The 26230-nt window shown below is 65.0% G+C and overlaps 2 protein-coding genes across 6 annotated transcripts; both read left to right on the forward strand.

Annotated features, from left to right (window-relative positions):
• Nucleotides 1–65: 65 nt before the first annotated feature.
• Nucleotides 66–15393, forward strand: LOC104063658 (laminin subunit beta-2). Of its 5 annotated transcripts, XM_054076999.1 has the most exons (37): nucleotides 66–203; nucleotides 616–718; nucleotides 1420–1601; nucleotides 2317–2366; nucleotides 2872–3047; nucleotides 3134–3257; nucleotides 3374–3447; nucleotides 3549–3737; nucleotides 3817–3880; nucleotides 3952–4157; nucleotides 4238–4358; nucleotides 4753–4941; nucleotides 5084–5263; nucleotides 5592–5704; nucleotides 5835–5914; nucleotides 6170–6326; nucleotides 6501–6653; nucleotides 6745–6903; nucleotides 6992–7113; nucleotides 7371–7491; nucleotides 8091–8277; nucleotides 8501–8644; nucleotides 9086–9317; nucleotides 9629–9792; nucleotides 9885–10109; nucleotides 10535–10749; nucleotides 10860–10956; nucleotides 11559–11937; nucleotides 12021–12205; nucleotides 12280–12509; nucleotides 12632–12835; nucleotides 13244–13388; nucleotides 13466–13673; nucleotides 13764–13905; nucleotides 14280–14456; nucleotides 14548–14704; nucleotides 15088–15391. In XM_054076999.1, exons 3-37 carry the CDS (start codon nucleotides 1585–1587, stop codon nucleotides 15219–15221), a joined length of 5520 nt encoding a protein of 1839 aa, XP_053932974.1. In that variant the 5' UTR covers nucleotides 66–203; nucleotides 616–718; nucleotides 1420–1584; the 3' UTR covers nucleotides 15222–15391. The 5 variants fall into 5 exon arrangements, with proteins under 5 accessions (XP_053932974.1, XP_053932976.1, XP_053932973.1 ...); XM_054077001.1 differs by lacking the exon at nucleotides 1420–1601; XM_054076998.1 differs by lacking the exons at nucleotides 616–718; nucleotides 1420–1601 and having other exon boundaries at nucleotides 85–203; nucleotides 15088–15392.
• Nucleotides 15394–15715: 322 nt separating this feature from the next.
• LOC104063657 (laminin subunit beta-2) lies at nucleotides 15716–25811 on the forward strand. Its single transcript, XM_054076362.1, has 33 exons — nucleotides 15716–15863; nucleotides 15969–16132; nucleotides 16209–16344; nucleotides 16525–16598; nucleotides 16685–16873; nucleotides 16950–17013; nucleotides 17900–18102; nucleotides 18190–18310; nucleotides 18621–18809; nucleotides 18880–19059; nucleotides 19136–19248; nucleotides 19357–19436; nucleotides 19514–19649; nucleotides 19774–19929; nucleotides 20039–20166; nucleotides 20246–20363; nucleotides 20480–20672; nucleotides 20745–20888; nucleotides 21013–21244; nucleotides 21320–21483; nucleotides 21562–21786; nucleotides 22321–22535; nucleotides 22624–22720; nucleotides 22788–23160; nucleotides 23233–23417; nucleotides 23496–23737; nucleotides 23805–24008; nucleotides 24094–24238; nucleotides 24548–24755; nucleotides 24839–24980; nucleotides 25081–25257; nucleotides 25322–25481; nucleotides 25550–25811. The coding sequence occupies exons 1-33, from the start codon at nucleotides 15821–15823 to the stop codon at nucleotides 25684–25686; spliced, it is 5337 nt and encodes a 1778-aa protein (XP_053932337.1). The 5' UTR covers nucleotides 15716–15820; the 3' UTR covers nucleotides 25687–25811.
• The last annotated feature ends 419 nt before the right edge of the window (nucleotides 25812–26230 follow it).

Here is a 26230-nt window from a genome sequence, read left to right on the forward strand (position 1 = left end):
ATGGCCTTGGCGTGGAATGCACGCAGCTCCTCTTCCTTCCTTCGGCCTTGGTTAATAAAAGGCACCGTCCCTGCATGACAGCGAGGTCTCTGTCGAGCCCACTCCCGGTGCATGACTGTGCTCCCCGCAGGGCTCTGGGGCTGCCGGCTCAGCGCCTGGCCCACCTGGTCCAAAGGATCCCAGGCAACACTGACTGGCACGGGGTGAGTGGGGCCCTGGCTTGGGTGGTGCCCATGGTGCCAGCACGGGAGGGGGGCAAGATCCACCCAGCACAGGTACTAGGGAGCGTGGCTGGCTGCTGTGCTGCCCTGGGGCTCCGATGCCGCTGCTGGAGATGTGCCCTGAACAGACACAGACGAGCCCATGCAGTGCAGGGCGAGTCATGGCTGAGCTGCCTCGGCGGCCCCGCGTGCCGCTCAACTGGGCATGGCAGCCCTGCGGGGATGCTGTGTGCCAGCCAGCCTGGGCACGGGGCACTGCCGTGCTGCGCGTGGACCACTGCTGGCTCGTACCTGGCCTCTGCCTCACCTTGGGTAAAGCTTGGTGTGGGCAGTCCCTCCCCTCGCCTGGCACGGCTGCTGGAGGAGGAGACAGACACCGGCCGCCCTCTTCCAGGAACAGCAACTGAGCCCAACCTGAGCCCAGCGAGGCTGAGCTGGCCAACTCCACAGCCCACCCGGGCCACGGCCGCCTGCTTGGCACGCCCCTGTGGGCACAGGTAGGAGCCAATGTGCCTGTCGGGAAGCCCCGGGAACAGCACAGCCCCAGGGCACAGCACAGCCTCAGGCTCACAGCCCCGTCCCAGAGCACAGGCAGGGTGTTGGCAGCCTGCACAAGGCGGCACACAAGGAAGGGGCTGTGGGGTCCCTCGGGGAAATGGGCTGGGTTCCCCTGTGCCCGCAGCACACTTCCCGGGTCTGGAATGTGCTGGACTTTGCCCAGGGTGCCGTTGCGGTGAGGAGGGTTGGATCCCTCAGCAGGGACGTGCCCAGCCAGCGGCATCATGGCTGTGCCTGGATGAGCTCCCCCTGGGCTCTGCTGGCATCTCCATCATGGGGCCTCCACAGCTGGGGCAAAAAGCAGTGCCATGGCCCCACACGCAGTTGAGCCAGCCGATTCCCGGAGCACCAGGCGCCTATCCCACCTTTGCATCCCATCCACCTTGCTGTGAGTGGCAGCAGGCATGTTCCTGCCACGCTGTGCCGGGAGACCAGGGAATGTGGCGCCGTTGGCTCACTGGCCCATGAGGCGCCCTTTTGTTCCACGTTGGGGCCCGCCGTGCCGCCTGGGCTCGGGGCGTGCCCAGGCTGCCGACGCCTGGCCCGCGTGGCCACTGCGGACAGGCGGGCAGCGGGGGCCTCCAGGCAGAAGGAATCGGCAGTGACATTCCCGTAGCCTGGAGACCGCCGTCCCTTTCAGCGGGCAGCCCATTTGAATAAGAATCGTGCGCAGGGAAAAGGGGGGCCACTGGCCACCGCCATCCCATCGCCGCCATCGCCCCAGCTCACTTCTGCGCACCCAGCCTGTGGGGCACTGGGTCCCACGCCACCGTCATCCCCAGCCTCAGCCCCGCCAGTGCGCTGGATGCCACAGGACACCAGGTACCGGGGGCTCGTGGGGCTCGGGGACCCCTGGCTGGCATGTGACCCCATGCTGCCTTGCCCGCCAGCGTGGCGTGTCTTCGAGCAGGGTCTGTGGCGGGACAGAGACCCGGCTCCCCCCACCATCTCCAGCCTCCGTGTTCTGACTGGCTCCCACGCGGGGACAGGAAAGATGTGTTTGGGCAGTGCTGGAGCCAGGCTTTGATCCAGCGCTCAGGAGGCTGAGAGCGGGTGTACAGGGAGAGAAGGAAGCACAAAAGGCAGCTCCAGCCTAAATTTAACCGCGGGACCCCGGCCAGCAGCAGAGACGCTTTGCCCAGCCACATCCGGCTCTCCTGGCTCCCCTCCCTAAGTGACCTTGGCCCGGTGGTGGGACCCCCCAGGGATACCAGTGTCACTTGAAGGGATGGATCTGCCCTGAGCAGGGCGGGATTGGGTACAGCGCAGCTTGTGCGGGGTCTGGGGTGTGGGGCATGGCCACACACCTGTGGCCATACAGGGCTGGGACACAGCCACGGGGGTGGGCAGTGGATGCCACCCTGCGGAACTTTGGAACCCAACTGCTCTGGCCACACACGCTTCCCAGTACTCTCCTCAGCGTGCACCACTGTGCCAGGCTTGAGTGGGAGCACCCTGGGGTGCACGGCTGTGCTGGACCCCGTGCCCCACTCTGTGCCCCACACCCTGCCACAGTGCCGTCTCTGTTACTCTCCAGACGGAGCCCGTGGCTGCCCATGGACATCCTGGTGCTCACTCTCCTCCTGGGTAAGCACTGGTCTCGGTGGCAGGGGGCTGTGGTGGCCCCAGACCCCAGGGGTCTGCCCAGCCAGAGGGTGCTGGGCAGCAGTGGGTGGCACTGGCGATACACCCTGGCCAGCAGCAGCCAGGGCCTGACAGCCGCAAATTCCAGTGGGGAATCTGGGCTGTGCTGAGCCTCGATGGGATTAGCAAGCGCCTGACCTGGCCCCTGGCTCCCCCCGGCACCGCTTGGCGCCCCAGGGCTGCCCGGGCCCCCAGGAGCACAGGCGTCCCAGCCCTCGCCTCACCCCCACTGCCCATCGCTCCCTGCCCCCCAGTCACGAGGCCCCAGCGCTGCTGCCAGCACCTTTCCGGGTCACGGAGCTTCATGCTGCATCAGTGGGTCGGGATGTGGGGATGGGAGGGGATGGGACATTCAGGGTGGGGAGGGTGATAGGCAGACATTGGGGTGCAGGGGGTGCCCAGGGGCTGTAGCGTAGCCCCCAGCCCTTTGCCCTTGTGCTTCCTGCAGTGGGAGTGCCGGCGGCGGGGGGCTGGCAGGAGCCCGACCTGAGCCATGGCTGTGCCCGCGGCAGCTGCTATCCAGCCACTGGGAACCTGCTGGTGGGGCGAGCCCCCAACTTGAGTGCCACCTCCACCTGTGGGCTAGATGGGCCCCAGGAGTATTGCATCGTTAGCCATCTTCAGGTGAGCCCCCCAGCCCCACACAGCCCCAGCACAGCTGGGCACTGGCACAGTCTCCAGCTGCCCATTCCTGCCACTCCCTGGCACAGGACTCAGAGAAATGCTTCACCTGCGACTCACGGGACCCGTCCCTGCCTGAGAGCCACCGTATTGAGAATGTCATCTACCTGAGCGGTCCCCATGGCCAGCGGACCTGGTGGCAGTCAGAGAATGGTGAGGTCAGGGCAGCAGCGCAGCTGCCCCCATGTGTATGTGCCTCAGGGCTGTGTGGCCATGGCACCCAGGGGGGTCTTCCCCAGCCTTGGCCATCACCTTGCTGTCCCTCCCAGGCATAGAACACGTCAGCATCCGCCTGGATCTGGAGGGTGAGTTCCACTTCACCCACCTCATCATGAAGTTCAAGGTGGGTCCTGCCACGTGGGTGCTTGGAATGGGATGAGATGGGATGGGACAGACACAGCAGGGCTGCAGGGCCAGTCCCTGTCCCATCTGGATGTCCCACAGACCTTCCGCCCCGCGGCCATGCTGGTGGAGCGCTCGGCAGACTTTGGACGCAGCTGGAAGGTCTACCGCTACTTCGCCTACAACTGCTCCAAGCTCTTCCCTGGCATCCCCAGCCAGCCCTCAGGCCTGGTGGATGAGGTGCTGTGTGACCAGCGCTACTCCGAGATCGAGCCCTCCAGCCACGGCGAGGTGCCTGGGGCAGGGATGCTGTGGAGGGGGCTGGGGTGCAGGGGGAGCCAGGCTCACCTCCTCCCCTTCCTCCTCCCAGGTCATCTTCAAGGTGCTGGACCCCTCCATCCCTGTGGCAGATCCCTACAGCCCGGACATCCAGGGTGCGTGGCTGGGGGTGCTGGGGCCATGCAGCCGGTGGGGTGGGTGCTGATGGTTCCACCCTCCACCCTAGACCTGCTGCGTGTCACCAACCTGCGGGTGAACCTCACCAAGCTGCACACGCTGGGGGACAACCTCCTGGACACACGGCGCGAGGTGTTGCACAAGTACTACTACGCTGTGGACGAGCTGGTGCTACGTGGGAGCTGCTTCTGCCACGGCCATGCTGCCCACTGTGCCCCAGCACCTGGTGCCCCAACGTCCTCCATCCCTGGCATGGTGAGGCACGTGCAGCTGCCGGCACAGCGCAGTGCCCGTGCGACCTATTGGCCATGCTGAGCCAGGTGCTCCCTTCCCAGATCCATGGGCGCTGTGTCTGTGAGCACCACACGCAGGGACTGAACTGTGAGCGCTGCCAGGACTTCTACCACGACCTGCCCTGGCGCCCAGCCGAGGGCTCCAACACCAACGCCTGCCGCCGTGAGTGCCTTGTGCCAGAACCGGCACCAAGCTGTGCCCAAAGGCTTGGGGTTCCACATGCTGGGCTTGGGGAATGGGGATCCTTCATGTTGTGCTTGGGGATCCTGCATGTTTTGGGGGTCCTGCATGTTGTCTGAGGGGTTCAGCATCCCCTGCGCTGTGGCTTGGGGATGAGGATTGGGAGTCTCTCATGCCATGCTTTGGGGTCTGAGGTGCTACCTCTGGGGCTGTGGTTTGGGAGGGTGGAGGTGCTGCAGACAGAGATCAGGGAGGTTTGAGGCCCATCCTTCTGGGATGGAGGATGAGGGGATCTTGCAGGCTCAGATTTGGCTCTGGGGACGCTCGCTGGTGGGATTGGGGTGCCACATAGCATGCCATGGCTCTGTCCCCTTAGGGTGCAACTGCAATGAGCACTCACAGCGGTGCCACTTCGACATGGCTGTTTTCCTGGCCACGGGGAACGCCAGCGGGGCCGTGTGTGATGACTGCCAGCACAACACCATGGGCCGCCACTGCCAGCTCTGCAAGCCCTTCTACTACCGACACCCCCGCTCCGACATCCGCTCGCCCACTGCCTGTGCCCGTGAGTGCCCCAGGACCCCAGCCTCAAGGCTCCTGGTGCCACCAGCCCTATCTCCATGGCTCCTGGTGCCACCAGCCCTGTCTCCGTGGCTCCCAGTACCAGCAGCCCCAGCTCCTGGCGGTCTCTTTCTCTCTCTTGTCAGCATGTGACTGCGACCCGGCTGGCTCTCTGGATGGAGGCGTGTGCGATGGGCACACAGACGTGGCACTGGGCATGATCGCGGGGCAGTGCCGCTGCAAGGAGAATGTAGCCGGTCCCCGCTGTGACCGCTGCCGGCACGGTGCCTATGGCCTCAGCCACGGCGACCCGCAGGGCTGCCAGCGTGAGCTGGGACCTGGGGATGGGCATGGGAGGATGCTGGGGGAAGGGATGGAGATGAGGGGTATGGGATGGAGAGGTGTGGAATGGAGGGATGTGGAACAGAGTGATGGAGACGGGAAGAGGAGGATGGAGGGATGTGGAATGGGGGGATGGAGATGGAAAGATGAGGATGGAGGGGTGCAGATGGAGGAATGGGGGCAGAGAGATGGGAATGGAAGGGTGAGGGATGGAAGGACACGGGATGGGGATGGAGGGCTATGAAGCTTGTGGGCTGTGGTGCCACATGGCAGCCCCTCACATGTGGGGGTGCATGCACATGTTGGGGGCAGTGTGCAGGTGTGACCCACGAGGCACGGTGGCGGGCAGCTCCCCCTGCGACCCCATCAGCGGAGACTGCTACTGCAAACGCTTCGTGGCTGGGCGCTCCTGCAGCCAGTGTGTGGTGAGTGCCCCCAGACCCCCCCACGGCCTGCCCCACACTATGCTCCATGGCCCTGACTCTCCCCAGCCCCACAGCACCCCCATGGGTGAGCTGGCCCCACAGCTGCCCCACATCCCCCCTCTCACTGCAGCCTGAGTTCTGGGGCCTGAGCTACGACGTGGGGGGCTGCCGGCCCTGCGCTTGCGACTTCGGTGGAGCCTACAGTAACCGGTGGGGCCAAACACAGCACCCGGCACACGGGCGAGCAGGGGTGGCGACAAGGCTGGGGGTCAAGCACGGAGGGAGGGATGAGAACGTCGGTGGAGGGATGGGGACAGGGTTGGGGAGACAAACTAGGCTGGGGTGGAGGGATGGAGTGGGATATCTCCATCCCCTGAGACAAAGGGATGAGGACAGGGAGGGAGGAAAGGAGGGATGAGTGAAGACAGAGCCAGACAGAAGGACAGACAGGCTGGTCACCTCCAGGTGCTCCATGGAGGATGGGGCTTGTCCATGCCGTCCTCACCTCATGGGGCGGCAGTGCGACCAGGTGCAGCCTGGCTTCTTCTGTGCCCCCCTTGACTACTACACCTACGAGGCTGAACGGGCCACCAGCCACAGCCACAGCCACCCTCAGCTCCCGGTGAGTCTCCTTGGGGGGCCTTTGCACCTCCAGCCTGGGCTTGTGCATGACTGTCACCATGCACCATGTTCCATGCATGGCTGTCACCCTGCCTACACGTGGCTGTCACTGTGCCCTGTGCACTGCTGTCCCCAAGCACGGCTGTCCCTGTGCATGGCTCCCTGGTCCCCGCAGGGCGCAATCCGGGCAGAGGTGCCCCAGGACTGCCTGGACTATGACACCAGGGAGCCCGGGGGGAGGAAGGGGCGCCTGCGGCACCAGCGCAGCCCCCCTCGCACCTCCCAGCACCGCACCCCCTCTCGCCGCAGCCGCCAGCAGCCCCCCAAGGTGAGCCCGGGGGGATGGAGCAGGGCAGGGGGCTGCAGGTAGGGGCAGAGCTGGGGCAGCCACGGCCGAGCCGTGACCATGCCCTGCCCAGCCGGACGTGGAGGAGGTGGTGCGGGATGGCACCGGGCGCATGGTGACATGGACGGGCTCAGGGTTTGCCCGGGTGCGGGATGGAGCTGGCCTGACCTTCCACTTGGACAACATACCCTACCCCATGGACTACAATTTGCTGCTGCGCTACGAGCCTGAGGTGAGCGCAGCCACAGGTGTGGCCACAGCCAAGACCACGGTGTGTTTGGCAGCCTGTGGCCCTGACACCGCCTTTCCTGTCGCCACAGTCAGCCGAGGACTGGGAGGCCGTGGTCAGCGTCAGCTCCCGGGCGCTGCCCACCAGCCCTCGCTGCGGGAACCTCCTGCCCTCGGAGCAGATGTACCGCGAGAGCCTGCCCCACAGCCAGAGGTGGGGATAGGATGGGATGAGGGTGGGCTGAGAGTGGGGATGGGGTTGGGAAGGGGACTAGGATCGGGACAGGACAGGGACAAGGATAGCCCTGCCACTCTCCCAGAGTTGAGGGGTGGGGATGGGATGGAAACTGGGACAGTCTGATGAAACGGGCGAGGGATGGGGACAGGGACAGGGACAAGGAAGGTGGTTGGGTCCTGCTGCCACCCTCACAGCCCTGTTGTGCCTATACCATGACGCCTGCCTCTTCACAGGTATGTGCTGCTGTCCCGGCCCTTCTGCTTTGAGCCCAGCACTCCCTACGAGGTGACCATGCGGCTTCAGCGGGCTGGCACGACCCAGCGCCACCCCGGTGCCTTCATCCTCATTGACTCGGTGAGGAGGAACCCTCTGTGCTGCACACCTGGTGCTCACTAGGGTTGGGGTGATGGGCAGGGACAGACCACCACATGCTGGGGTGGGCAGTGACTCCCGTCTGGGGCTGCATGTGGGGTGAGGATGGGGATAGGGATGGGGATAGAGATGGGAATAGGGATGGGGATAGGGATAGGATGGGTAGGGGGAAGGGGGTGGGAAAGAGATGGGGATGTTGGGGGGGGGGGGAAGAGGAGGGGAATAGGGTTGGTGATGTTGATGGGGATGGCGATGTTGATGGGAAAGGAGATGTAAATGAGGCTGGAGATACTGATGGAGTTGGAGCTGGCCTTAGGGATGTCAGCAGGGATGGGAATAAGGAAGCCTGTCAGGATGGCAGTTTGGGTCAGAGTGTCAATGGGACCGGGGATGCTGATGGGGTTGAGGGTGTCAACAGAGATTGGGCTGTTGGTGGGGCTGGGGAGTTTGAGCCCCCAGCAGGGTCAGGTGTGCCTTGGGTCGGATGAATATGGCCTGGGAGACGGGGCTAGGTCCCACAACGGAGGGTGGCTGTGCTTCCCCAGCCCCATCTATTCTCCCCTTCCCATTGCCTGGCACAGTTGGTTCTCCTGCCACGGGTGTTGGAACTGCCGGGCTTCCATGGAGCTGAGGGGGCAGCACGCCGGGAGGAGCTGGAGCGGTACCAGTGCCTGGAGGCATTTCGCATGGCCCCTCCGTCCCCCCTGGCCCAGGCCTGTGCACGGCTGGTCTGCAGCGTCTCAGCTCTGCTGCACAGCGGGGCGCTGCGTGAGTGGGGTCCCCACAGTCAGGGCACTCTGCTGGGGCTGGGGGACAGTGGGCAGCCCTGCCTGGTGCGGTGGGTCAGGATGGGGCTGTGCCCACAGCAGGGTGGGCAGGAGCACCCAGGGAGGTGGGTCAGGATGAGGCTGTGCCCATGGCAGGGTCAGGAGGGGATCAGTGGCAGGGTGTGGGCAGGGCAGCCCTGACCCGCTGGCCCCGCTGCCCACAGCCTGCCAGTGCGACCCGCAGGGCTCCCGCAGCAGCGAGTGCCAGGTGCAGGGAGGGCAGTGCGAGTGCAAGCCCCACGTCCTAGGCCGACGCTGTGACCACTGCGCCCCAGGCAGCTACGGCTTCGGGCCCCTGGGCTGCAGCCGTGAGTAGTGAGATCTGCGCCTGCCAAGCATCCCTGTCCCTCCTCTCTGTTTGTTTGTCTGTCAACCTGCCAGAGCCCCATTCACTACCCATCTGCATGTTCATTTGTCTGTCTGTCACTCTGTCTGTGCATGCGTCCATCTTAGCCTTGCTCTCCTGCAGCCCATGGGTTGGATCCCACCTCCCCTTCTGTCCACCTGTCTTTCCATTCATCCATCCATCCATTCATCCATCCAAGCTCTGCATCCCTGCCTGGTGTGGGCGCTGCCTTACACTCACTCACCTGCCCATCCAGCCACCTGCTCGCCTACCTGTGTGTCTACAAGCCCCACTGTGCTGTCGCTCGTGGGTTGGCCATGACCTGGGTGCTGGTCCCTCATCTGTCTGTCTGTCCCCGTGTCTCTGCCCTTGCGTACCTGACCTGAGCTGTGCCATCCCGCAGCCTGTGCCTGCTCCCCGGAGGGCTCTCTGTCACAGCTGTGCCATGCAGTGAGCGGGCAGTGCCAGTGCCAGCCAGGCACCGTGGGCCGGCAGTGTGACGAATGCCAGCCTGGCCATTGGGGCTTCCCTGCCTGCCGGCCCTGCCAGTGCAACGGGCATGCCGAGGAGTGCGACCCCCGGACGGGCAGCTGCCTGCGCTGCCGCGACCACACCGCCGGCCGGCACTGTGAGAGGTAAGCCTGGTCGGAGGGGAGGGCATTGGACAGCATGGTATGGCATGGGATGGAATAAGATGAGATGGGAAAGATACAATGGAATGGGATAGAATGGTATATGATGGGATGGTGGGATTGGATATGATGGGAAGGGGTGAAATGAGCTGGGATATGATGAGGTGAGGTAGGATGAGATGGTGGGATGAAATGCAATAGAATGGATTAGATGAGATACAAACAATGGTATGGCATAGTATGGCATGGTGTGGATGAGAAGGAGTGGTGGGACGAGATAGACCCTACAGGGCACTCGCCCCTCATCCTTGCAGGTGCCAGGATGGTTACTATGGGGACCCCGTGCTGGGCTCAGGACAGCAGTGCCGGCCTTGCCCCTGCCCTGGCTACCCTGGCACACGGCACTACCACGGCAGTGCCTGCCATGCCGACGAGGAGACCCACCACATCATCTGCCTCTGCGCACCCGGATATGCTGGTGAGGAGCAAAGCAAGCACCGTGCAGTGGGGACACCCCAGCACCAGGGCTGCGGGACCTCAGCACCCACAGGGTGCTCATCCTCCCTGCAGGGTCCCGCTGCGACCGCTGCTCCCCTGGCTACTTTGGGGCGCCTGAGATGGAGGGGGGCATGTGCCGGCCCTGCCAGTGCAACAATAACATCGATGCCAGCGACCCAGGAGCCTGCGACCCTCGCAGTGGGCACTGCCTGCGCTGCCTGTACAACACTGCCGGGCCACACTGTGCCCAGTGCCAGCCCGGCTACTACGGCAATGCCCTGCAGCGCAGCTGCCGGCGTGAGCGAGGGGCTGTGCCGGGGATGGGGCCGTGCCAGGGTTTAGAGATGTGGGGGTGGCTGATGATGCAAGGGCTCGGCATGGGGGTGAGGCTTGCGGTTATGCTCGGGAGCAGAGGGATTGGGGTTGGGCAGAGTTTGGGGCTATTGCGGGGGGTTTAGCGCTGGGTGAAATCAGAGCCAGGTGGAGTCTGGGCTTGTTGGGGAGGTTTGTGGGTGTCAAGGGGTTTGGGGCTGTGCTTAGGGTTTGAGTTCATCAGGGGACAGGGATTGAGGTCAGGGAGGCAGGTATTGGGAGGAATTGGAGCTGCACATGGGCTCAGGGGCCAGGCAGGGAATTTGGGGTGCTGTGGTCAGATGCCAGAAGGGCATCACCCAGGTCGGGGGTATAGGCTGAGCCCCGCGTGGTTGCCCACCTGCCTGCAGGCTGCAGCTGTGACCCACGGGGAACCTTGGCCTCCCACTGCACCGCCGGCATCTGTGACTGTGACCACAGCACGGGTGCCTGCACTTGCCGTCCTAACGTGGTGGGCAAGAGCTGCGACCGCTGCGCACCCCACTTCTGGAGCCTGGGGATGCCAGGGGGCTGCGAGCCCTGCAGCTGCCACTCGATGCATGCCCTGCACCCCACCTGTGACATGGTCAGACCCCTGGCATCTCAGCACCCTGGCACCTGAGCACTCCAGTGTGGCTCCACTGCCCTCCAAGAGCTGGGTGAGGCTCCTGGCTGAGCAAGTTGCTCTCACTGCAGGTGACGGGCCAGTGCCAGTGCCGACCCGGCTTTGGGGGCCGTGTCTGCTCCCAGTGCCAGGAGCATCACTGGGGAGACCCTGAGCAGGAGTGCCGAGGTGGGGGCATGTCTCAGGGACCAGGGGGACAGTGACTCTGGGGACATGGGAGCCCTGGGAAATGGGAGGTCTTGTGGAAGCAGGGGTTCATGGAGGTACCCTCAGTGCATGGTGGGACTCTAGGGACATGGTGGTGCCCTGGGGATGTGGTGGGACCCTGGTGACATAAGATACCCTGGGAACATGGTGGGAGACTTTAAAGTTGAGGGCCCTAAGGAGATGGTGGGACACTGGTGACACAGGACACTTAGGAGATCCTGGGGTTATGGTGAGGTTATGGGAATATGATGGAACCCTACAGATATGGGTGACTCTGGAGTCATGGTGGGACGCTGGGAACACAGTGGGACTCTGGGGAAATGTGAGACACTGGAAACACAGTGGGATGTTGGGGACATGGAAGACCCTTGGGACAGGGTGGATCTCTGGGGACATGGGGCCCCGGGGGGCATGGTGGGATTGTGGGGACATAAGAGACCCTCAGGACACGTTGAGACCCTGGAGATGCAGAAGAATACGGTAGGATGCTGGGGACATGGTGGCACTCTGGGGACATGGGGGTCTCTGAGGAGGCCAGGACATGCTGCCACCTGTCTCTGCAGCCTGCGAATGCGAGCCAGTGGGTGCTGAGAGCCTGCAGTGTGAGCAGGCCAGCGGGCAGTGCCAGTGCCGGCCGGGATTTGGCGGGCTGCGCTGTGACCGCTGCCAGCGGGGCTACCAGGACGCCTTTCCCCGCTGCTTGCCCTGCCATCCGTGCTTCGGGCGCTGGGACCCAGCCCTGGGCAGCCTGCGGGACAGTCTGCAGCGCCTCGGGGTGCAGGTGCGGGCACTGTGGGAAGGGGGCTCTGCACCCCTGCTCAGCCCCCGCCGCCTGCGGGTGCTGGAGGAGGCCCTGGAGCGTGTGGAGCAGCTGCTGGGCAAGCAGGACAGCCTCGGCAGTCCCTTCCTCGATGGGCTGCCAGGGCAGCTGGATGGCACCAGGCAAGTGCGCACAGTGGGCTGGGGTGTGAGGGACCCCCCTTTTGTCACCCAAAAAGCATAGAGACCCTTTTCTCCCCTAAAAGGATGGAGCTAGATGACTTCTGGAAACAGCTCCAAGAGCTGGAGCACCATCTAGATCAGTTGGCCCAGGCAGATGTGCAGCACCGCAACCAGCTAGCTGGGCTGAACAGCCAGCTAGGTGGTCTCAACCAAACCACCTCCCACCTCCAAGTCCTCCTCAGCACCGTAGCCGCAGCTGGATTTGGGGGTAAGAACATCCAGCAAGGATTGGGGGGTTCAGTGGCAACTATCCTGGCTGAACTCTGATGCTGGCACCTGCAGAATCTTACCGCAGCATCTTGGCATCGGTGGAGGACTCGCGGCAGGCGGAGGCGGTGGCCAACGGCACAGCCAGGGAGCTGAATGGGGCACAGGCAAAGCGGCGGGCGACTGAGCAGGTGCTGCGACAACAGGGCGATACTTTCCGCCGGGGTATGGCTGCAGCACGGAAATCCTTGCGGGAGGCACAGAAACGAGTGATGGGACTCAGTGTTGCCGGGATCAATGAGAAGGTGAGAATAGGACTGATGAGTGGCAAACAGGTGCATGAGGGGAGATCCCTGTGCTGGGGCAGTACAAGGATCTCTCACCGTGTGCTTTTGAGCTGCCACCTCCACCACTGACATCACTGCAGATTTGTGGGGCGCCTGGGGAACGGAGCTGCGAGCAAGCACCTTGTGGAGGAGCCTTGTGCCTGGATGGAGTGGGGAAACGGCATTGTGGTGGCACGGGGTGCAGGGGGGCACTGCCTGTCTCAGCTCAAGCCCTGAGCAACGCCCGTAATGCCTCACAGCAGCTGGAGGTGGCATTGGGGCAGCTGGGTGTTGTGGCACAGAAGGTAATGGTAGTGGCTCCATGGCACTTTTAGCTGTCTGTTTGTGTTCCCTTTGCGTGTCCTGCTTGTGCTCTTTCTTTGCCCCTTTGATGGCCCTTTGCACATCCTGCTTGTGCCATTTCCATGCCCCCAAACACATCCTCGCCCTGTATGTCCATCTTGTGGCCCTTCACAGATGCTCCTTGTGCCACTTGCATGTCCCTGGGCCACTGCTGTACCCCCTCACGTACCCCTTTACATCCCATTTCACACTCTTTCCATGCCTCCTTCCACCCTGTGGCACACCTCCTCATATCCCCTTGCACATCTTCTCGTGTCCCCTGTGCTTGTCCCCTGATACCCCTCATCCACCCCTTGTGCCCCCTTCCCTGGGGCCGCCCCGTGCCCCCCGCTCAGCTCTGTGTCCCCCAGACGGAGGAGGTGCAGGAGCTGGCGCGGGGGGCACGGAGCCGGGCAGAAGAGGCTCTGGGGCGCTCGCAGGCTGCTCGCAGCCGTGCAGAGAAGGCGACAGCCCAGCTGCGGGGCTTCATCCGTCGCATCAAGGCCTTCCTGGCAGGTAGCACCGGCACGGGGTGGGCATGGCGGGGGTCAATGCGCCCACCCCAAGCCCACCTCACCACCGTGTTCGCACAGAGGAGGGAGCCGACCCGGGTAGCATCGAGCTGGTGGCCCGGCAGGTGTTGAACATCTCCCTGCCCAGCAGTCCCAGCAGGATCCAAGAGCTGCTGCGGGAGATGCAGGAGAGCATTGGCCAACTGGAGGGGGTGGACGCGGTGCTGAACAGCACGGCGCAGGGGCTGGCTGCAGCGCGGGGGCTGCTGGCACAGGGACAGGATGCCAGGTGAGTAGCGGGGGACACGCTGGGGTGGTCAAGGGGTGGGGGTCTGGCCCGCAGCGCTGGCAGGGGCTGGAGCTGCCTGTGCCACCACAGGGAGCGAGCGGAGGGCGTGAGGGATGAGCTGGCGGGGACGCAGCAGGCACTGGAGGCAGCAAGGACACGGGCAACAGCAGTCGGGAGCGCCCTGCGGAGTGCCAGGGATGCCATCCGGGCGGCTGAGAGCAGAGCCAAGGAGGTGAGGGGCACCAGGGCTGCGGGTATGTGGGTGCTGTGTGACTGAGGCCAATGCTGCCAGCATGGCTTGCGAGCAGGGATGGTGCTTTGGGCATTCTGGGGGCAACAGTGTGCTGTGGAGGCACTGGGAGTAACAGGGGCAGTGTTGTGAGGACACTGGGAATAACAGTGTTGGTACCACAGGGACACTGGGAGAAACAGGGCTGATGCCATGGAGAGCAAGACTGATGCCATGGGTGCACTAGAGGTGGTGGGGGCTGTACCAGGGGGATGTGGATGGTGTGGGGCAGGTGCCGTGGGTTTGGCGAAGCGGTGAGGATGGCACAGTGGGTGCAGTGGTCGCTGTGCCTGCTGATGATACCTGTACCTGCCCAGGCGGAGCGCAGGCTGCAGGCACTGGAGGGGAAGGAGTCGCGGGTGCAGCGGCGGCTGCAGGAGCTGGCACAGCACATCACCGCCCTGCAGGAGCGGGGTCGGGATGCCCGCCGCGTGGCCCAGCAAGCCAATGACAGGGCACAGCGTGCCACCATCGCCTCGGGGATGCTCAGTCAGGTGAGGCCTGGCTTTGCCCGGCCATGGTGCAGCACCAAGGGGGTGTGGGGTGCTGTGGGTGCTCAGCCTCACCATGCCCTTGTGCCGACAGGACCTGGCGCAGGTGACGCAGCGCTACGTGGTGCTGAAGGGCCGCGTGAGCGGGCTGGCAGGGGTGTCCAGTGGGGCTCTGCAGCGTGTGACGCAGCTGGCGGCAGAAGCCCAGGACCTCCTGGACAAGGCCAGCAGCAGCAAGAGGAAGCTGGAAGGTGAGGGGCGAGCATGTGGGGGAGACCATGGCAGGTGACAGGGAATGACCCCAAGCTACGCCAGGGGAAATTTAGCTTGGACCTTACAAAAAATTTCTTCACCGAGAGGGTTATCAAGCACTGGAACAGGCTGCCCAGGGAGGTGGTTGGGTCACCGTACCTGGAATTGTTTAAAAGATGGGTAGATGAAGTGGGTAGGTGTATGGTTGAGTGGTGGACAGGTACGGTTGGGCTTCATGACCTCAAAGGTCATTCTATTGATACATTCCCCACCACTCTGACCCCACTTGGTGCCCCTCACCCCGGGCACACGTCGCACGGTGCCCCGTGGGTGCCGGGGACGCGGTGGGTGGCTGTCGCCCAGCCGTGCCCGCACCCCACAGAGCTGGAGCAGCACTTCGGGGCCAACGAGCGGGCAATGGAGGCCAAGGCGACGCGGCTGCAGGCGCTGGAGCAGCGTGTGTGGGGGCTGCTGGAGGAGATCCGCGACAGAGCCAACGCTTACGCCACCTGCTAGAGCCCCGGGGCCGGGGGCTGCCCGCACCCTCCGCGGGCACCGGGAAATAAAAGCGCTGAAGAGCTGCGGGTGTCCAGTGCTTCCCTCGTTCCGGCCCCCCCCCCCGCGCCCCCCGCTCCGGCCGGGATCCGAACCGCGCTTTCCGCGCAGCCCCGAGCGCAGCGAGAGAGGAGGGGACGGGACGGGAACCGCCGGGGCGGGACGGGGACGAGGCGGAACGGGACGGGAGCGGGGGCACCTGCCGAGCGGCCCCTTTGCGCCCCCCCTTGCACCCCCCCTTGTGTCCCCTTGCACCCCCCCTTTTGCCCCCTTTGCACCCCCCCTTGCACCCCTCCCTTGTGCCCCCTCTGCACCCCCCTTGTACCCCCCTTGTGCCCCTTTTGCGTCCCCTTTGCGCCTTCTTTGCATCTCTTTGCACTTCCTTTGCGTCCCTTTTGCGACCCCCTTGTACCCCCCTTGTGCCCCCTTCGCGTCCCCTTTCTGTCCCCTCTTGCACCCTCTTTGCACTCTTTGCATCCCTTTGCATTCTCTTTGCACCCCCCTTGTGTCCCTTTTGCACCCCCTCTTGCACCCCCCTTGCGTCCCCTTTGCGCCCCGCGATGCGGAGCCCCGCTGCCCTCCTGCTGCTGCCCCTGCTGACTGGTGAGTCCGAGACCCCCCTCCGCAGCGGTGGGGGCCAGGGTCGGGCCAAGCCCCCCACCCCATCTCGGGGTGTCCCGCAGCCGCTCAGCGCCTGCTGCCCCGCAGGGCTGGTGGGAGGCACAGCCCCGGATCCCCCCCATGGCTGCACCCGTGGCAGCTGCTACCCGGCCACCGGGGACCTGCTGGTGGGGCGAGCCCCCCGCCTCAGCACCACCTCCACCTGTGGGCTGCACAGACCCCAGCCCTACTGCATAGTCAGCCACCTCCAGGTGAGTGGAACAGGGATGGGGATGAGGGGGATGGGACGGGGATGGGGACACACGCTGCCGAGCCCCCTGCTCTCAGGAGGAGAAGAAGTGCTTCGTGTGCGACTCGCGGAGGCCCTATGATGCCCGCACCAATGCCAACAGTCACCGCATCGAGAACGTGGTCACCACCTTCGCCCCCCGCCCCAAGAAAGCCTGGTGGCAGTCGGAGAATGGTGAGAGCAGGCGGGGGTGGCAGGGCATCCCGGGGGGCTTCTCCTTCCCTTCCTCCCACGCTGAGGAAGAGTGACTCAGCCAGCGGCCGCGGCCGCGCCCCTGGACCATGGCCGGCTCGGGGGATGAGCCATGGAGACTTGCAGGTGGGTACTCCCCACAGTTACATGTGCCGTCCCCAGGCGTGGAGCATGTCAGCATCCAGCTGGACCTGGAGGCCGAGTTCCACTTCACCCACCTCATCATGACCTTCAAGGTGAGTTGCAGCAAACACGTACCCGGGCTAAGACGGCATGGGATGGGGTCTGGGGCTGCCCCCCGTCTCAGCTGGGTGTCCTGTAGACCTTCCGCCCTGCGGCCATGCTGGTGGAGCGCTCCGCTGACTTTGGACACAGCTGGAAGGTCTACCGCTACTTTGCCTATGACTGCGCTGCTGCCTTTCCCCATGTCCCTCGTGGGCCCCCACGTCGCATCGACGACGTTGTCTGCGAGTCCCGCTACTCTGACATCGAGCCCTCCACCGAGGGGGAGGTGAGACCCCGGTAGTACCACGGGAGAGTTGGGGGACCCCCCCACCCTCCCCTCACTGCCCTTCCTTTCCCCCCAGGTGATCTACCGCGTGCTGGACCCTGCCATCCCCATCCGGGACCCCTACAGCCCCGCCATCCAGGGTGAGTCGCCCACCCCAGGCTCCCGCCTGGCTGCTCTATTTTGGTCACAGCTATTTTGGCTGCTCTTTCCCTGCTGAGCCCCACAGCTGGGGCAGGGCCAGATCCAGCCTGCAGGGACTCGGGCCCCTCCTGCGCCCCACTGCGTGGGAGAAGCTAAAGGTTGGGCTGCATTATGGGGAGCAAAGCAAGGTGGCTGTGCCAGAGCTGAGCCCAGTGCTGAGTGGCGGCCGTGGTGTGGGATGGGGTCACGGACGGGCAGAGGAGTCTGGCTGGGCACAGGATGCAGTGGGTTAATAAGTCAGAGCTAAATTTAGGCTGGGAGAGGACGAGAGGAATCTGCAGGGCAGGGCTGCTGGGAAGCTGCAGTCCCGGGGGAGCCGTCCTGTCCTGCTGAGGCCTCCAGGCTGCATCCGCTGGGCACAGCCATCCGCTGGGCACATTCCCCAGCAGTGAGTGCCTCGACACCCGGGAAGGTGCCCCTGCCTGGGGTGTGTGCTCTGCACTGGTGTGGTACAGCTCACACCTCCTGGGGGCCCATGGCACAGCCTTACCATGCACAGCCTCGTGTTCTGGAGCTGAACCCCTGCAGCCCAGCCTGGCCACGTGCAGCCACGTGCAGGGGAGCCAAACCACGCACCACTCTGTGCCAATAAGCCATGCCAGAGAAAGGCCTGCAGAGCTGAGATGATGGTGCGCAGCCCTGCACGGACACCCCATGCCATGCACAGCCCAACTGTGCACAGGCGATCCGAACCGTGCCCAGCTCTGCCAAAGCCACCCACAGCCCCGTGCCATGCACAGCCCACCCCAGCCGAGCCTGGCAGAGACGAGCCACGTATGGACAAGCCGGGCACCCGGTACCGGTGCTGCTCTCTCCCTGCTCCAGATCTGCTGCGTGTCACCAACCTGCGGGTGAACTTCACCAAGCTACACACACTGGGGGATGACCTGCTGGACACACGGCGGGAGATCCGGGAGAAGTACTACTATGCGCTCTATGAGCTGGTGATGCGTGGGAACTGCTTCTGCTACGGGCACGCCTCTGAGTGTGCCCCACTCGGTGGGGCCCCTGCCACCACCAACGGCATGGTAAGGCGAGCTGGCCCCCTGATCCCTGCCAGAGCTGGGTGGCTGCGCTGCCCAGTCCTGCAGCCCCTCACCATGGCATCCTGGCAGGTGCACGGACGCTGCGTCTGCAAGCACCACACACAGGGACTAAACTGTGAGCGTTGTGAGGACTTCTACCATGACCTGCCCTGGCGCCCAGCCGAGGGCTCCAGCACCAATGCCTGCCGCCGTGAGTGTCCCGTGCCAGCACTGGCTCCTGGCACAGAGGTCTTGGTGCCAGGGCTCACTGGTAGTGCTGTGCTAGGGGTCTTATAGTGCTGCACACTGGGATGTGTTTGAGTGGGCAGTGGCATCCTGCAGCCTCGCTGGGGGGGGTGGTTGGGATGCTACAGGCTGTGGTTTGAGGAGGTTTGGTGTTAGGGTGCTGCAAACTGGGGCAACGGGAGTCAGAGCTGGAGAGGTTTGGCACTGGGGGTACTGCCTGCCAGGTGTGGGGAGGTTTGGGTGCCGCATGCCGTGCCATGGCTGTGTCCCCGCAGGATGCAACTGCAACGAGCACTCGCGGCGATGCCACTTCGACATGGCTGTCTTCCTGTCCACGGGGAACACCAGCGGGGCCGTGTGTGATGACTGCCAGCACAACACCATGGGCCGCCGCTGCCACCTCTGCAAGCCCTTCTACTACAGGGACCCCAGCAAGGACCTGCGGGACCCTGCGGTGTGCCGAGGTTGGTGCGGGCAGTGCGTGGCATAGGGCCAGCTGGGGGGTTGGGGTGCTGACCCTTCATGCGTCCCCAGCCTGCGACTGCGACCCCGAGGGCTCTCTGGATGGTGGGCTGTGCGACGGCGCCGACGACCCAGCCCGGGGGCTGATCGCAGGGCAGTGCCGCTGCAAGGAGCACGTGGCTGGTCCCCGCTGTGACCGCTGCAAACCTGGCTTCTTCGGCCTCAGTGCCACCAACCCGCACGGCTGCCAGCGTAAGTATCGGGGCAGCACCCACTGGGGTTGGGTGCATGGCTCAGCCCCACCATACGCTGCTGGCTCTCTGTGCAGGATGCCAGTGTGACCCCCGCGGGACGGTGGCTGAGGGCAGCCGGTGCGACCCTGTCAGCGGCAAGTGTTTCTGCAAGCGGCTGGTGACTGGGCGCAACTGCAACCAGTGCCTGGTGAGTGGGGCTGTGCCAGGGCCCGTGCCCGGTGTTCGGCAGCTGTGCAGGGCGCCTGGGGCCACAGCACCACAGCCGGGCACTCCCTGACACTCTTACTTTCTCCAGCCCGAGCACTGGGGGCTCAGCCATGACCTCCAGGGCTGCCGGTCATGCAACTGCGACATAGGAGGTGCCCACAACAACCTGTGAGTCCTCATGGGGATGCAGGGAGCAAGGGACATCTCTGCTGGCATTGGGGCTGACAGTGCAACTGGGGTACCAGGTGCATTGTGGAGACAGGGCAGTGCCGGTGCCGCAGCCATGTGGTGGGACGGCAGTGTGGCCAGGTGGAGCCCGGCTTCTACCGCATCAACCTGGACCATTACACCTATGAGGCTGAGGATGGTCGTCTGCATCAGGTAAGGGACAAAGATGTCCCTGCGGTGACATCAGGCAGAGCAGAGCAGCGGGTGGCTCTGTGTTGGGTACCTGCCAGCCAAGGCTATTTTTGGAGTCCCATCTCACAAGCCCACCTTACACCAGGGCTCAGTGGTGGAGCGTGAGCCTCCCCCGGACCACCCGGCTTCTTGGACGGGGACAGGCTTTGCCCGCATGCTGGAAGGTGGCTGGGTGGAGTTTCATGTAAACGATGTGCCTTTCTCCACTGAGTATGACGTGATCATCCGCTACGAGCCCCAGGTGAGCAGCGTGGTGAAGCCTGCGGTGGGATGTAGCGCCAAATTGGGAGGTGGTTGTGAAGTGTGCTAGATGGTGAGGCTTTTTGGCAGAGCTCCTTCTTTGCCAACAGCACCCAGAGCCCTGGCAGGAAGTGAGGGTGAGGGTGCTGCGCCCCAGCCCCGTCTCTGCCAGCAGCCGTTGCGGAAACACCATCCCGGCTGATGACCAGCTCTCCACCAGCCTCCCCTCTGGTGCCAGGTAAGTGCTTCACTGGGACCAAGCTGCGTGAGGGCTCACAGGAGGCACTCAGCTGCCTGTGGTCTGCTTTGCCCCCCAGGTATGTGGTGCTGCCCCAGCCCATCTGCCTGGAGCGGGGCGTTTCCTACACCCTCCGCCTGGAGCTGGGCTGTGCTGGTGCTCAGCAGGATTCTACCGCCAGCGTGCTCATTGATTCGGTGAGAGGTGGCTGGGAAGTGGGACAGGGGACAGCAAACCCACAGGGGAGCGGGATGTGGGTGTAGGGGACACGAGGAGAGATGGCCATGATGTCCCACTGGCTTGTTCCCCCTAGCTGGTGCTCCTGCCCCGTTACTCTTCACTGGAGATGTTCATTGCGGGTGACCCTGGCGCCATGGAGCGCCGGAAGACGTTTGAGCGGTACCGCTGCGCCCAGCCTTTCCACGCCGCAGGACCCTCACCTGTAGCTGAGCCCTGCTCCAGCCTCCTGCACAGCCTCTCAGCCATCCTGCATGATGGGGCACTGCGTGAGTATGGCCCCATATCCCATCGTTCACCTCGTGGCAGCTGCCACCACTGACCCCACTCTCTGCCCACAGCCTGCCTCTGCGACCCCCAGGGCTCGCTCAGCGCAGAATGCCAGCCCCAGGGTGGGCAGTGCCAGTGCAAACCCAATGTCATGGGACGGCGCTGCCACCGCTGCTCCCCGGGAACCTTTGGCTTCGGGCCTGGCGGGTGCCGAGGTGGGTGCCACAGGGCTGTCCTGACCAGGCTGGAGAGGAGCATGGGCACCTCAGGGCTGGGGATGCTGGGGAGGGATGTCCTCTGCAGCCCAGGGGCAAATGCCATTGGTGCTGTGCCTTCCAGCATGCCAGTGCAGCAGCGAGGGGTCGGTGAGCACCGTCTGTGACAGCACCACAGGTCAGTGCTCCTGCCGCGAGGGTGCCCACGGTCTGCGCTGCGACCGCTGCCAGCCTGGCCACTGGGGTTTCCCTGCCTGCCGGCCCTGCCAGTGCAACGGACATGCTGAGGACTGTGACCCCCGGACGGGCAGCTGCCTGCGCTGCCGTGACCACACAGACGGCGAGAGGTGCCAGAGGTGAGTGGGGTGTGTGCCCGGGCCAGAGCAGGGTGCTGCCAGCAGCCCCAGCCCTTGCTGACCACTTGCCCCCAGGTGTGCAGTTGGGCACTTTGGGAACCCGGCGCTGGGCTCCGGGCAGCACTGCCGGCCCTGTCCCTGCCCCGAGGGGCCTGGCAGCTCCCACCACTTTGCCACCTCCTGCTACCAGGATAGCCGCTCCCGGCAGGTCGTCTGCCACTGCAGCCCTGGGTACACAGGTAGGTGCCCGCCGCAGCATGGTTGGTGGCCTCAGGGGTCCCCTGTCCCCAGGCACTGCCCAGTGCTTGTGCCAGCAGGTCCCCGCTGTGACGAGTGCGCCCCTGGGTACTACGGGGACCCGCTGCAGCCCGGCGGGCACTGCCAGCCCTGCCAGTGCCATGACAACATCGACATGACGGACCCAGAGGCGTGCGACCGGCGCACAGGGCAGTGCCTGCGCTGCCTCTACAACACGGCAGGGCCACACTGTGCTGAGTGCCAGCCCGGCTACTATGGGGATGCCATGCGGCACAGCTGCAGACGTGAGTACAAACAGTCACACCAAGACCTGCCTCCATGGCCCAACATGTCCACGGGGACTGAGCGTGCCCACAGTTGCCCTTGCTCATGCACGGCACTGTGGGAGCCCTGCAGCCCTGCCCTGCTCTGGGCTCTCTCCTCTGCCCAGCCCTGGCAATGTGGCCCCATCTCCATCGTTGCCACCATGCCCATCTTGTCCCATCCCATCCATGCCCTCATCTCATGCCCATTCCTATCCTTGTTGCCATCCCGTCCCCACTGCCACTGCTCTGTCACCATCCCATCCTCATCCTATCTCTGTCTTCACATTGTCCCTGTCCCATCTCCATCCCATCCCTAACAGTGGTCCTCATGCTATTCGCATTCCATCTCCATCCTGTCCCCTCCTCATCCCTGCCCTGTCCTGTCCCTATCCTGTCTCCACCCTCACCCATCACCGTCCCATTCCTGCTCGTGTTCCTGTACCACCTGCAACACCCAATCCTGTCCCAGTCCTCATCCTGTCCCCTCAACACTCAACACCCACCTGGTTCCAGGTTGCTCCTGCAACACGCTGGGCACTGACCCCAGCACCTGCGGGCCCCAGCAGTGCCAATGCGACAGGCGCAGCGGGCAGTGCCACTGCCTGCCCCATGTGGAGGGCCAGAACTGTGACCGCTGCAGCCCCAACTTCTGGAACCTGGGCAGCGGGCAGGGCTGCCAGCCCTGCGCCTGCCACCCACAGCACGCCCTGACACCCGCCTGCAACCAGGTGAGATGGGTACAAGGGCACAGGGGGACCGGATGGGGCTGGGGGCGCGCTGCAGCGGTGCCAACCTCGGCTGTGCCATGTCTTTCAGTTCACGGGGCAGTGCTCGTGCCGGCCGGGCTTTGGAGGCCGGACCTGCACTGACTGCCAGGAGCACCACTGGGGCGACCCACGGCAGCAGTGCCGAGGTGAGAGCCGTGCCGGTGGCGGGGCCATGGGAAGCCCTGCAGGACCCTGACCTGGCTCTCCCCACAGCCTGCGACTGTGACCCCCGCGGCATCGCCAATGCCCAGTGCCACCGCAGCAGCGGCCACTGTGAGTGCCGGCCCGGCATCTCTGGAGTCCGCTGCGACCAGTGCGCCCGAGGCTTTGCTGGTACCTTCCCTACCTGCCAGCCCTGCCATCCCTGCTTTGGGGACTGGGACCGGGTGGTGCAGGACCTGGCTGCCCGCACCCGGGCGCTGGCACAGCGGGCCAGTATCCTGCAGCACACCGGGGCCGCCGGCGCCTTCGAGGGCACCTTCCGGCGACTGGAGGAGAGCCTGGCCACTGTGCGTGACGCGGTGGCCGCCCGCAATGCCACTGCCACCACTGCTGCCCACCTGACGCATGCCATGGAGGGGTTGCGGTGAGCACCCAGCACGGGGCACAGCTCCCAAGGTGGCAGTGGGGGGTGGGTTGTCACCTTCTTCCCTTGCAGGAGGCAAATCGAGGAGGCAACCGAGAGGCTGACACGGCTGGAGGGGGAGCTGACTGCCACCCAGGATGCCAACTTCAACGCCAGCCACGTGCTGAGTGCGGTGGACCGGGGCGCCCGTGCTCTCAACCACAGCCTGCAGGACCTGGAGCGGCGGCTGCACACCCTCAAGACCTCCAATTTCCTTGGTGAGCTGCACCAGAGAACCAGGCTGGGGCACCGGGGCTGTGGACAAGGGTCTCTGATGGTGCCCCTGCCATCCCCAGGTGCCTACGACAGTATCTGCCAGTCCCACCGGGAGTCATGGGAGGCTGAGCGCCACGCGGATGCCTCCACCCGTGCTGTGCCCAGCCCTGTCAGCACCTCGGCAGACACCCGGCACCGCACTGAGCATCTCCTGGCCAGCCAGCGGGATGACTTTAACCGCCAAAATGCAGCCAGCCGGCGAGCACTGATGGACCTAGCAGCGAGGGCGAGGACGCTGAGCCTGCACCCGCTCAACGAGAAGGTGGCATGTGGGGAAGGGACTGGGGAGATGGAGCTCCGAGCTGCCCTGAGCTCACACTGCCTCGCAGGTCTGCGGTGCGGCTGGAGACGCGCCCTGTGCTGAGAGCCCCTGTGGCGGAGCTGGGTGCCGGGATGAGGATGGGGGACGGCGCTGTGGGGGTCTGAGCTGCGGTGGGGCCGTGTCCACAGCTGACAGCGCGCTGGACCGGGCACGCCATGCCCAGGAGGAGCTGCAGCGGGCCACCAGTGACGTGGCTCAGCTCTCCCACAAGGTGCGTGGCACGTGAAAACTGGTGGAAGCAGGCGGCACAGCCATGCTCCTGCTCTTGGGATCTGAGGATCTCTGTCCCTGCCCAGGTCGCCGAGGCCAAGGGGAAGGCTGATGAGGCGCGGCTGCAGGCGCAGGCAGCCCTGGACAAGGCGAACCAGACCAGGACCCGTGTGGAGAGCTCCAACAAGGAGCTGCGGGAGCTCATCAGCCACGTCAAGGCCTTCCTGAGCCGTGAGTGCCAGCGTGCTGGGGGTGCTGGCTGCTCCTGCCCAGCACTGTGTGGCTCTGCACCTGCACTACACCTGCACCGCACTGCACTGCATGGTCCCTGCACTGCGTGTGGGCTGTACCAGCCAGGCACAGCCCCTGCCCCACGCTGCATTGCATGGTGCCTGCCCCAACCATCTCGTGCGCACGCAACCATCCCCTGCCCCCCTTACCCTCCCCTACGCTCCCTCCCAATGGCTCCCTGCTGCCCTCCAGCACCCCTCGGTTCACCCTGGGGTGCCGCTGGGACACACTGACAGCTCCTGCCCGCAGAGGAGGGGGCCGACCCCGAGAGCATCGAGGTGGTAGCCAGCCGAGTGCTGGAGCTGTCGCTCCCTGCTGCGCCGGCCCAGATCCATCGCCTGGCTGAGGAGATCAAGGCGCGGGTGCGCAGCCTGGCCAGCGTGGATGCCATCCTGGAGCAAACGGCTGGTGACGTGCGCCAGGCTGGGCAGCTGCTGCAGGACGCCCAGCGGGGCAGGTGAGCCCAGGGACATGGGGACACAGCCCTACTGGGGACGCCCAGCCCAGGCTGGCACTGAGGTCGTGGCTCCTCGGCTGCAGGTCGCGGGCAGAGGGGGTGCGGGGCACGGCCGAGGCAGTGCGGCAGGCGCTGGAGGAGGCACGGCAAGCCCAGGGCATGGCTGAGCAGGCGCTGCACCATGCTGCCGGTGATATCCAGCACAGCCAGAGAGCCCTTGGCATGGTAAAGTTCCCATCCCTGTGATCTCGGCCTCACCAAGTCAGGCAGGGACCCATCCCCACCTTGTGGCACGCTGACTGTGCCCATCCCCCGTGTCACCCAGATGCAGGCTCAGACAGCGAGTTCAGAGCAGCAGCTTGCAGGCGCCATGGAGCAGATTGGGCTCCTGGACAGACAGACGGATGCCCTGAAGGTGAAACGTGCCAACAACAGCCTGGCAGCCACACGTGCCCAGGAGGCAGCCAGCGCTGCACGGGACCGAGCTGGCGAGGCCAAACAGGTGAGTGAGCAGGGGGGGCGGGGGTCCCGTGGGGGTCCTGCTGACCAGCTCTGCTTCCTGGCAGGTGCTGGAGGGGCCGCTGCGGGACCGGTACTGGACGGCGCAGGAGCTGGTGCAGCACCGGGCACAGGGCGTGCAGCAAGCAGGCAGCTGGGCACAGCAGCTACGGGATGAAGCTGCTGGGCTGCTCCGGGACGCCCAGGGCAAGCTGCAGCGGCTACGAGGTGAGGCTGGGATGGTGGGCCAGGGCATGGCGGTGGCGGGGGGTGAGGCTGACCCATGTCCCCCACAGCGCTGGAGGAGGCGTACGAGCGGAACGAGCGGGTGCTGGACGCCAAGGCAGCCCAGCTGGGAGGGCTGGAGGCCAGGATGAGGGAAGTGCTGGCCACCATCAACCAGCAGGTCCAGATCTACAACACCTGCCAGTGATGCTCCGGAAAGGCACAGACCCCCACCTCCTCCCATGTGCGCCCAGAGCAGCAGGCAAGGTGGGGGCTATGAGGCAACCCCCTGTGTGAATAAAGTTACAGAGCAAGAGCGCCTGGCCTCTGCCCCACACCGTGGGCCCTGTGTGCACCCGGGTGGCCCCACAGTGGGCTCCCTGGGCCACCGTGGTGGGAGCTGCCAGCCTGTGGGTGCAGGAGGTGGCAGAGCTGGGGCTCAGCAGTGGGGCTGAGTCAGTAGGGCAAGGGCTGGCTGTGGGACCAGCAATGGGGCTGGGGGGGTCAGTGGGCGTGGGACACCCACTCTGGTGCTGGGACCCCCCAAACTGGGCCTGGGACACCCAGACTGGGCTCAGGACAGTGGCTGCAGGTACTGTGTGCCCACACCAGACCCATTCCCATGGGCATGCAGGCAGCCCTGGACGAGGTGCAGCTCTCTCAAGCGGATCATGGTCGGGGTTCTGCTCAGCTTTGGTCCATTGACGCCTGCTGGTCCTGCTGGTGAGGCAAAGCCAAGGTCTTCTCCTTGG

The sequence above is a fragment of the Cuculus canorus genome, chromosome 11 (assembly GCF_017976375.1).
Source record: "Cuculus canorus isolate bCucCan1 chromosome 11, bCucCan1.pri, whole genome shotgun sequence".
Classification (NCBI taxonomy): Eukaryota; Metazoa; Chordata; class Aves; order Cuculiformes; family Cuculidae; genus Cuculus; species Cuculus canorus.

Bases quoted from the DNA above. Each gene is read 5' to 3' on its own strand.
- LOC104063658 (XM_054076998.1), top strand. From the start codon at position 112: ATGACTGTGCTCCCCGCAGGGCTCTGGGGCTGCCGGCTCAGCGCCTGG. The intron at 5,915-6,169 runs GTGGGGCCAAAC...GGTCACCTCCAG, and splicing joins GGTGGAGCCTACAGTAACCG to GTGCTCCATGGAGGATGGGG. The intron at 11,938-12,020 runs GCAAGTGCGCAC...CTCCCCTAAAAG, and splicing joins GGGCAGCTGGATGGCACCAG to GATGGAGCTAGATGACTTCT.
- LOC104063657 (XM_054076362.1), top strand. From the start codon at position 15,821: ATGCGGAGCCCCGCTGCCCTCCTGCTGCTGCCCCTGCTGACTG. The intron at 20,167-20,245 runs GTAAGTGCTTCA...TTTGCCCCCCAG, and splicing joins AGCCTCCCCTCTGGTGCCAG to GTATGTGGTGCTGCCCCAGC. The intron at 20,889-21,012 runs GTGGGTGCCACA...TGTGCCTTCCAG, and splicing joins CGGGCCTGGCGGGTGCCGAG to CATGCCAGTGCAGCAGCGAG.